We start from the raw sequence: 10,562 nt of genomic DNA, 5'->3' as shown, positions 1-10,562 counted from the left end.
TTTATTAATGCTCTGTTTACCTAAAGACGGCTTATAGACTCTGAAATGAAACAATGATAGGAATAATGACTCTTTTGTTTTAGGAAAATTAACCTGTAACAATAATAGTAGCTTACTTTTCGACTCTGACATATTTTAAGAAAACTATTTTTTTAATTATTTTATTTAACCATGTAATGATAAAAAATAAAAAGCAGCAGCCTGAAAAAGATACTTATTCGACTCCAGTCTTTAGTTTTCTTTTTCATCCTATTTTTTTCTATATTTGTGAATGACTAATTACAGTAAATAAGGTGGCAGGTCTTTAAGGTCTCCAGTCCAGTTTTTTTTTATAAGATATACCGTACGAAGTACCAGGTCCAAACACCCAGACTCTGGTACCAGCTCCCTCTGGATCTACGCTCCACCACCGATCTAGGTCTTTTTAAATAAAAATCTTAAAACCTGTTTATTCAGGCTGTCTATTCCTGATTTTTTAACTTTATTTCCTTTTTTATGGTTCTACACTTTGTTTTACACATATCTGTATGTTTTGTTTTATTTGTAATTGTAAGGCACTTTTGTCGCCTTCATTGGCCGTGTGAAGGCTTATTTCAACAAACAACTAAGTGATTGATTAATTGGTTGATTGACTGTCTCCACATCCATGTATTGCTGTGGAGTAACTCTTATATTTTTTTTGGTTGCTCACCAAATAAGCATCTGCTTTGAAGTTACATTGCACAAGCAGAATCGTCCTCAGTGACTCAGCAGGCAGCTGGTTCCTGTCCTTGGTCCACTGGCTCTGCCTCAGAGAGAAAACCCCACTCAGCATTTGCCTTGTGTGAGGGAAGCCTGTCCCATCTCCACCATACAATCTGTATGCAAAGACACAATATGCAATCTTTAGTAATTCTTTAAAAAAATATATACATTTTGTGGGCCATTTTTAGTCCACTTCTGGTGCATCCTTACCCTTCTTCTGGATTATAATAGAATTATTTATGTCTTAAATTGAGACAAAAGCACAATTATCTGTGATGAAAGGGTAAGGTTGAAGAAATCGGGACTTTTCGACCATAGCTGCAATGAAACCTCCCAGAAGAAGAAGTGGGTTTAAAAGAAAAAGAAAAAAAACAACAACGGTGACGTCACTTTGACGCAATGAGCCACGCCCTCTCCGCCGTTCTGGGTCCAGAAGTCGTCGGCGCAGCTCGGAGCCGCACAGTGGACGTTGTTCTCCGTCTCCTCTGGACGCGTCAGGGTTTTCCAACATGGTCTGTGGCGGGTTCACCTGTTCTAAGAACGCCCTCTGCGCCCTGAATGTTGTGTACATGGTGAGTGTCGACGCAGGCGCCGGGTTTTAGCGCCACGCTGAGCGGCGGTCTCTGAATCAAGCGGCGTAATGCTAACAAACAGCTAGCCAGTTAGCTAGCTAGCCATTTTAGCTAACAGGAGATGCTGATGACATAAACATTTTACCCCACATGCACTCTGGTTCTATCCTACAAGTGAATGGTATGTATTTCACTTAGCAATGTGTTTATTTATATATATATATAACCCCCCATTTTGTGTGTAGTTTTTATTTTTTTAATAAACTCGTAGAGCAGCGGCTAGCATTAGCGAGTTAGCATTAGCTGTTATGCAAATCAGAGCGGCCGTTAGCTGCGAGGCCATCAGCTGAGCGACAGTCCGACACCGGCGTGTTTAACCCGGTTATGTTGGCTTCTACCGGGCTGACAGCCACACAGGGTGGTGGAAACCGGACCTAATCTGCCGTGTTGTCCACACGGAGGCTCGCGTTCAGCTGATGAAGCTCATGTGTAGGAGGAAATATGTCAGCAAAATCTCCTGAATGGGTTGTTATGTGCAAACTGACTCACTCAGATTAAACCCGGCCGGCCATAAAGGAACGTTTTAATATATATATATATATATATATATAATATGGGCTGGGTATCATCTAGGATGATTACGATTCTCGACATGGCTCAGTTTGATTTGATTCCAATATCGATATTTATTACTTTCTAATTAATGCTCAAAGTCATTAAATCAATAAAACCAGCCAAATATTATACATTTATTGATCACTGATATATTAACAGGAAAATTAAGTGCATTCGGTTCAAAGCATTTATCACAGACACCAAAAATGTCCCAAACGTCTGATTTTTAGGGATGAAGGCGCTTCTAAAATCCTGTCGGCCGTTCCACAAATTCGTCTCACTTTCACTTCCAGTATCATTACAGAAAAACATTGCAGCTTTGCGATGATTCATGTGTTGGTTTTTAAAAAGGCTTGTACTCGAAGTTTGTGTCATGAAACGATCTTTGATCAATAATCTGCTCGTGATTGAGAAAGTCGGCTAACTCTCTAATAAAAGTTCTTAATTCAGCCTGAACTCCGCGTCCGTCTCTGAAGAATATGGGATTATGATGCATAACTGTTTCTCTTATATTGCATTTTAATTTGTGGATGTTATACATCATGATTTAGTCCCTGGGTCCCCCCCTCACCCTGGACATGCTGACCCCCCGACCCGATCTTGGATAAGAGGAACAATGGATGGACGGATTAGTTTGATGTACTCAGAGGCGAGGGTGGAAGTCCAAACAGTGGCTGGAACAACTTTAATCGTGTAACTGACTTATGATAGTAGGCGTGTTGGCAACATTTTCTAAACAATTGTACATAAAAACGAATTATTTCATCTAAGAGCAGTAAAGATTTAAAATGCTACCAAGCCATTGTGTGCCGGTGTCCGACTGGTTCAGCACAAAAGACCAAATTCAGCGGTGCCGGAGCAGAGAGACGTCTAACCAACGCAGGACATGGGAGGTTGGTTAAAATGTGATTATCAGGGCTAATTTATGTCCCTCTGTTATGCTTAGAAAGCTGTAAAAACTCAAAGCAAACGTCGGCTGCAAACTAGCTGATGGTAAACGGGAGTAGGTATGTCAGGTAAACTTGTCAACTAAAAACAAATTAGTTATTATAATAATATTACTAATAATAAAAATAATAATATTGACTCTGTGTGGCATTTAGGGGGCGTTCTGGGGTTAAGGGTCTTGCTCTGGGACCTAAAGTTGCTGTTGCTGGAATTTAAACGAGGAAACCACATTTATGCAGAAAGAGCATTATTAAAAATCTCTCTCTGTATATATTTGGGCTGGTGGATAATTTAATAACAATATATGTCAATCGATAAACGTGTGGTTCAATAAAAAGTTTGATAGAACAGTTTTCCTTTGTTTTTCATGCTAGCCTATCATGTAGGATAATATTACGCATTACATCCTCCCAACCAATCGCAATACAGACCCAGGAATCAAGCTCCGCCCCCTTCAAAGAGTTCAGAGGGCACTTTTTTTTTTAGCCTGCAATTTTGGTAAAAAGTTGCTTGAATAAAAGGTTGAGTTTGAATTCAGTGTTTTTGTGTCTTTATCTAGAAATAAGTCATTAGGCAGCAGCATAAAATGACCAGGGATGCATTTAAAATGTATGTCTCAAATGTTTTTTATAATTATCAATCAATATAATTTCTATTTACTCCAAAAGGCTGCAAAACACAAACCTTGCCAAGTCTGTCGTTGCGTAACATTTTAACAGCTTGCGCTGAGTCGGACGTCCCGCTGGAAAACGCTGCGTTTGTTAAAACTAAACTCTGACACGTGTTTGACTCGACCGGGTCGCTGATAAGATCCTGAGTCACCGGTTCAGATAATTACACTGAGAACTTTGATAACACGGATAATAATTGGTTTTATTTTTGATTAGAGAGACGTGTGCTGGGAATAACTCACGGGGGGAAAGAAACAAAGCGAACCAGTAGAAATATTCCCCACCGCGCCTAAAGTCTGATCGCTGCGCTTCACAGACGCTTTAAAGCTGAAAAGGCTCCAGAAAGCCAGAAAGGCCGTCTACTAACCTCTCCTCTCCCCCCCCCCCCAGCTGGTGGGGCTCCTGCTGATCGCAGTCGCAGCATGGGGGAAGGGATTCGGCCTGGTGTCCAGCATCCACATCATCGGCGGCGTCATCGCGCTGGGCGTCTTCCTGCTGCTCATCGCCATGGTGGGACTGGTCGGCGCCATACACCACCACCAAGTCATGCTCTTCTTTGTATCCTTGGCCCGCCGTCCACTCCCCCCCGACGTCTCCCACATCTGGGTTTGAATGTTGGGGTGTAGGCCGGTGACGCGTGTTGGCTGCGTTGTTTCTTTAACTTTCCCCCCTCAGTACATGGTGATCCTCTTCATCGTCTTCCTCTTCCAGTTTGGAGTCTCCTGTTCCTGCCTGGCGATGAACCGAGGCCAGCAGGTGAGTCCGCGCCCCCCCCCCCGTTTAGACCGCTGCTGGCGGTGATAGCACTGAGCTATATTATACACTGGAGTGCTAATCACCGTCTGTTAGAACGAGTCACTTTGAAGCCACCAGCCGCCATATTGGTACTCCCTATTTCCCCCCAGTAACTAGTGAATATGTGCGCTACAGCATCGAATATCGAGGATTTTCTCATGTTCAGGGGGGGCTTAAGACTTTTAAAATGTCAAATGCCATATACTTTTATGTTATGTTCTAAAACTATCAAGTACTGAGAAAGTCATGTGCTGAAATATTTTACATTTTATTCATTTAAATATATATGTTTAACATTTATAAATATATAAATAATATACAAAAACATATATTTACATATGTGTATTCACATATATACATACTTATATATACATATATATATATATATATATATATATATATATATATATATATATATATATATATATATATATATATATATATATATATATATATATATATATATAAATAAAATGTAAAATATTTCAGCGCCTAATTTCCTAGTAGTTGATAGTGTTAGTACATCCACTGACTGTAGAATTACCTGTGAAACGTTTTCACTCAGCCAGAAAACTGCTTGTTGTTGCAACCAAATCCTATGGGATTCTGGGAGAGTAGGGAGTAGCAAGATGGCGGCCAGTGACTTCAGTTTTTCAGCAAAATCAGCACTCCAGTGTATAATATAGCTCAGTGGGTGATAGTCACCTGGTTGCTTCTGTCACCAGGTGGTTCTGCTCAACTCCACCTGGGGCATGTTGGAGAACACCACCAAGACGGACCTGGAGAGCCAGCTGAACTGCTGCGGCCTGCTCAACGTCACCAACAGCCTGCAGCAGTTCAAGGCTGACGTGGACGGCTGTCGCGCTGTGAGTCTGAAATGTTTTCATGTTTACGTCGACGTCCGCTCCCAGAGCCGCAGAAAAACAAAAAACTCCAGAGCGTTTCACTTCTTTTCCTCCTGCAGACTGTTTGTGTGCAGGGTTCCCACGGGTCCTTGAAGTCCTTGAAAGTTTGTGAATCTGAAAAAAATAAATTCAAGGCCCTTGAAAGTTCTTGAAAACAGCCAAAAAAACACTTTGTCCTTGAAAGTCCTTGAATGCCATGAAATTGTCTTTAACAAAGGTAACAAAAGCCTGAGAATGATTTAAATCTATCTCTGAGCAGCTTTCTGGCAACCGTGGCACTTTAAACAGAAGTCAAATACTAGCTTAATCAAAGATGAAAGTAAGTGAAACAAATTGATATAATTCTGAACTTTTTTCCATAAAATTCCATGAAACGGTAGGCTAATGTACATCTTATATGTAATGTAGTATGGCATAGCCATGTACTGTGGATATAAATGTAGGCTATGAATATGATCAATATCAATGTAGGCTATAAATTAAGTCCACTTTCTTGCATTGCTTCTGACCCAACAACTTCTATGCCGTTTAGTCTTTTATTGAATTTGCATTGTATTAAAATATGATAACCTATTCAGCGGTCACAGTAGGTAAATGCCGCCAGTCGTGGTCCTTGAATTTGAGGAAATTGGTCCTGGAAAGTTCTTGAAAGGTCCTTGAATTTGATGTTCACCAAGGTGTGGGAACCCTGTGTGTGGCAACGTGCTTCTTTTAGTCAGAGAATCAGACAATCATCCCACCAGGAAAAATAGATGTTTTGTTCATAGTTTGTTTTTTTCCCCCTGCAGCCGTGCAAAAATCTAGGAAACTGTACGAGCTGCGGGGATCTGATGCTGAATCATGCAACGGAGGCTCTGAAGATCCTGGGAGGCGTCGGGCTCTTCTTCAGCTTCTCAGAGGTGAGACAACGCTGAAGGTTTCACCTTATCTCCACGCTTAGATTGAATCTGAGACGACATCGTTCATGAATTGGCGCTATATGAATAAAATTGAATTGTGTTTTTAGTTTTCCTGGTGATCAGTGTTTTAGCCTCTTCTGCTACCGTTAGCTTTGAAATGTTTGTTTTCCTCTGACGGCGGTAAAATCATGTGACGAGTTTGTTTCCCGTCCCAAATGCATCAGAAATAATTACAGGAGCTGTTTGTGTGCAAACAGGTGCTTCCGGTTTTAGACTTAGAAAACTTTATTTGGCATTCGGTATGCACAAAGTGCGTACAGAACGAAATTTCGTTTCGTACAGCTTTTGTAAATCGCAGTAGAAGATAAATTACAGTTTTAGGTGCGGCAGAGATTTAGAAGTAAACAGTAGATTTTAAATATACAGTATACAAACAATTGAAATGTAACAAAAAAAGAGACATTATTTATGTACAGATTGGATTGTGCAAGGGCATTTGTGCATGAATGCATTTATATGTACAATTTTAAGTCTAGGAGTCCAATATCATTTTTAATGCTATATGAGCTGCAATGATGCAAAAATGTGCAAAAAATGCATGTTGTGCAGAGTTTGTGTGTTGTAGTTTGGCAGTTCAACAGCAGTTTAACGGTCTGATTAACTAAATAAATACCTTCTTTAAAGAAGGTATTTATTTAGTTAATTATGAATCATCGTTTAGCTTTGCAGCGTGCTATTCTCTGCTGTTCTTTACCCTTCTATGGTAAATATATTAGGGCTGGCCCATAAATTGATTTAATTGATCAAATTTAAATTTTTTTTTTTTTTTTTTTTTAAGATTTAATTTTTGGAAAATCTGAATTTTATGTTGCCAATAGACTCATCGTGCTTCCATGAAGAGAATAGCAGCATTGCTGAATTTACGATAATTTTTACTGAACGGTTCTGTTGGTTCTGGTTGTGCAGCAAGAACGTCCTGATTGGTTTAATTTATTTAAAATTTAAATTTTTCCTCCTGGAGCATTAAAGTTTCTCATGTTTGACCACAGATCCTGGGGGTGTGGCTCGCCGTGCGCTACAGGAACCAGAAGGACCCGCGGGCGAACCCCAGCGCTTTCCTATAGTCTGTCCATCACGCCCCGCCGCAGACACTTTCTCCCCTCCTGACACACACACACAATAACAACAACAACAACGCACACGACGGACGAGCGCACTCCACACCTGAGAAACAAAAACACACGACCGACCCGGACACTGGGACCCCCCCCCCCCCCCTCAGACCTGGACACTCGTGCATGAACGGCTGACTGGTGACGCCGGCGAGTTTCACTGGTTCAGCCTGGATTTGAGTCCCAGAGGCTCTGGACTGGAGCCGCTAGGAAAGTCTGGATGGATTTCTGCATGTGCACCGCATTAAAAAACAAAAAAAACACACAACCCCCCCCTCCATATGCACCTTAACACGTTCCTGTCGTCTCTAGCTTAGCGCCGCCCTCCGCTGTGCGTCTGTAACGAGGAGCGACGAGGCGCTGCGGGCGGTGAGGTAGTTTGTTGGAGTTTAGGGTTTAGATTTTAGGACGCTAGCCGTTTGTTTAGTTTGAGGTGTTTGTGAACTGTAACTGAGCCAGCTAACTTATCGACGCGCCACAGACTGCAGCCTCCATGTTGTACATATTCCTATTTAAGCTACTGTAGCTCGTTGGATTTTACAGAAGTAGCGTGTGTGTCTCCCCCCCCCTGGTTCTGCTACAAGCTGCAGGACAGGAAGCGTTTTCGTGTGCCATTATGTTTCAGGAGAAGAGATAAAAAAAAAAAAATAATAGTTTAGGTTTTTTTTATTATTATTATTGTGTTAATTGTGATAATGTGCTCCTTGTTGCAATTTTAAAACCTTTAAAAACAACGGCTCTTTGTCAGAGCTGCGTTCCTTTGTGTTGCCATCAATTTTTTTTGTGTTCATCAGTGTTAAAAAAAAGATATATACGAATAATGCTTGTTAAATATTTTTAGGATCTATTTAAGTTTAGTGCACATTATGCAGGTGTTTAATAGTTTTTCTCTGTGTTTGACATTTGCTGCTCACGCCTTGTTGATCTCTCTCTTCTGCGTTGATTTTAACTCGGAGGACGAAGCTGAGCTCTAACGAAACGTCTTACTTGAACCTGTCGTCTTTGCTGATGTGGATTTCCTGCTGCTGGTTTGGACTCCTTGGTGTAAAAATTCGGACCGATCTTAACGCCATATATTCCACGCATTCACTTTGAATCTGTGTGCACTTGTTATTGAAATGTATGAATTTTTGAGACTTAATTTTCCAAATAATAAAACGTCAAATTGGAAAACTTGTTCTGTTCATATCTGGTTTTTGAAGACTCAGTCCAGATTTGGGTCTGGACTTTAACTAGGCCGTTCTAACACACGTGGCGTCTAAAACTTTTTGCTAAGTAGACAAAAACAACCCTGTTAAAAGAACTTGGCGCCCGTAAACGTTCAAATTCTTATAAGATTAAAACCGCACAAATAATTTTCATGTGATTTTATTACATTTCTTTTAGATTTTATTACAGCTGCTCTACGATGAACTAGACGAGATGTTTTATTAAATGTAGAAAACAGATTTTAGTGTCAAAAGCAGAACAGCTGCTTTTGTACTGAAATTAAATTTCACACATCTGGACTGTTTCCTCGTTAGACCACCTCAACAGGGAAACTTATTATATCCCTTAATTTAGGGATGGTTTATTAAACTTTAGCTGAATACAAATGTACGCCTCTCTAAATCTTTATAAAAAAAATTCTCATTCTCCCTCCACTTAATAATTTATCTCAGGCGTCTGCAGCCGGCGGCGCCTATTAAATGACTAAAAACAATAAAGAGTCAGCCAGTGTGTTTAAATAAATATAAAAATGCAGGTTTTGTTTTTAATGGGAATAATTGGGTTGAATTTCTACAACAATGACATTTAAAATTACCTGTAATTTTTTTTGGTTTGCTTTTAGATCTTTTAAATAATTTTCAACAAATACCAACTCCTCATTTTTATTAAAAGTTTTAATGTCCTTTTTATTTCCAAACCTAAAAGAAAACAAACCGGAAATAAACTGGTGGTTTAATATGACAAATTTCCTGTAGTAGATATAAAAAACCACAACTTCTCCTTTTTTTCCCCCCCAAACTTTTGCTGCTTTAAAGGAGTTTTATTTGGCTGAACTGAAAAATGTCTCTTTGGATTAGAAATGGTGCAGACCCCTGGATCTCTCATGAAATACAGGTTAAAGACGTATTTAGCGTCTTTTAGGCACAAATATGTAAAACTCAGACATCCTGTATAAAGTCTTACAGGTTATAGAAATGTGTAAATTGCTTTAATCTGTTCCTGTTACATTTGAAAAAAGAGCTCAAAGAGTATTTATGGCGTGGCTCCTGGTAGTTAATGCCATTTATAAATCATATAATTACATTTTATTACCTTAAATTCCTCAGTTTCTCAGCATCATGGACACTTGATGCCGCAAAATACCGTATTTTTCTAACCATAAGGAGCACCATGAATTTTTGAGAAGATTTAAGGATTTTTAAGTGCGCCTTATAGTCTAGGTAGATAAATATTTCCACCTAACATTTAAATCTTTGTTAGTCCAGCTATAAACCACGAGCACATTGCTCTGTTTCTGGTTTATTCGGCCTCTTCCTCTCAGGAATGAATACAATGATGCTGTGAATCCAGTAACTCGGACACCAAAGGCGTGAAAACATGAATCAAAGGGTTAGATCTGCGCAAATCTGCTTTTATTTTTAAAGCTGGAAACGTGGCTAACAGCCGGTCGGCCACATGGTGGCAGTAGAGGGCGCCCATCTGCTTTTTGCTTGGCTGCTGGATAAATACCTGCAGAGAGACAAAGGATTTATATGCACAGGTGCCTTTTCTCCTGTGACCTTTATCATCCACAACCATATCATCCCAGCTGAGGTGTGGAAGTTATCGACGTGCCAGGCGTAAAATAAAAAAAAAGAAAAGAAAAAGGATCACCTCTGTATATTCCCTCTGATTCTCCTTTTTAAAGAGCCATTAATCCTTTCTGCTGGGACGGGTCCAGGGACGCGTGGAGTCGACAGAAGGAGAGCTCTAGCGCGCTCTGATAGGGGGATAGAGGCGGCGGCAGGGAAATTATCCTGATAGCTTTCAGCTCCGGTTGCTCTGAGTGAGGATAAACCGTCACTGAGCTGCCCCACACCTTCACAAAAGGCCTAATCTGCACTGTTTTATCCCCCCCCACCCACCACTGCCAAACCCTGAAGGTTTGCCTGCAAGTCTTCGCCGTTTCCTGCGGATGCGGAGCAGCTTTTGTCCCCCGTCCTGTCAGCGTGGCCTCCCGAGGGCCCGCTGCCCGTCCACACCTTGTGATGCG

General features: G+C 40.6%; 1 protein-coding gene across 1 annotated transcript; it reads left to right on the top strand.

Annotated features, from left to right (window-relative positions):
* Positions 1–1,150: 1,150 nt before the first annotated feature.
* On the top strand, positions 1,151–8,497 carry tspan31 (tetraspanin 31). The gene is made up of 6 exons (XM_036142708.1): positions 1,151–1,316; positions 3,941–4,108; positions 4,226–4,306; positions 5,071–5,211; positions 6,039–6,149; positions 7,199–8,497. Exons 1-6 carry the CDS (start codon positions 1,254–1,256, stop codon positions 7,271–7,273), a joined length of 639 nt encoding a protein of 212 aa, XP_035998601.1. The 5' UTR covers positions 1,151–1,253; the 3' UTR covers positions 7,274–8,497.
* The last annotated feature ends 2,065 nt before the right edge of the window (positions 8,498–10,562 follow it).

The sequence above is a fragment of the Fundulus heteroclitus genome, chromosome 1, assembly GCF_011125445.2.
Source record: "Fundulus heteroclitus isolate FHET01 chromosome 1, MU-UCD_Fhet_4.1, whole genome shotgun sequence".
In the NCBI taxonomy this organism is placed as follows: domain Eukaryota; kingdom Metazoa; phylum Chordata; class Actinopteri; order Cyprinodontiformes; family Fundulidae; genus Fundulus; species Fundulus heteroclitus.
The sequence above is the reverse complement of the archived record's forward strand: the minus strand, read 5'-3'. Positions and strand labels throughout refer to the sequence as shown.

Coding starts and splice junctions, on each gene's coding strand:
- tspan31 (XM_036142708.1), top strand. CDS start 1,254: ATGGTCTGTGGCGGGTTCACCTGTTCTAAGAACGCCCTCTGCGCCCTG. Junction 1,317..3,940: donor CCCTGAATGTTGTGTACATG/GTGAGTGTCGAC, acceptor CCCCCCCCCCAG/CTGGTGGGGCTCCTGCTGAT. Junction 4,109..4,225: donor ACCAAGTCATGCTCTTCTTT/GTATCCTTGGCC, acceptor TTCCCCCCTCAG/TACATGGTGATCCTCTTCAT.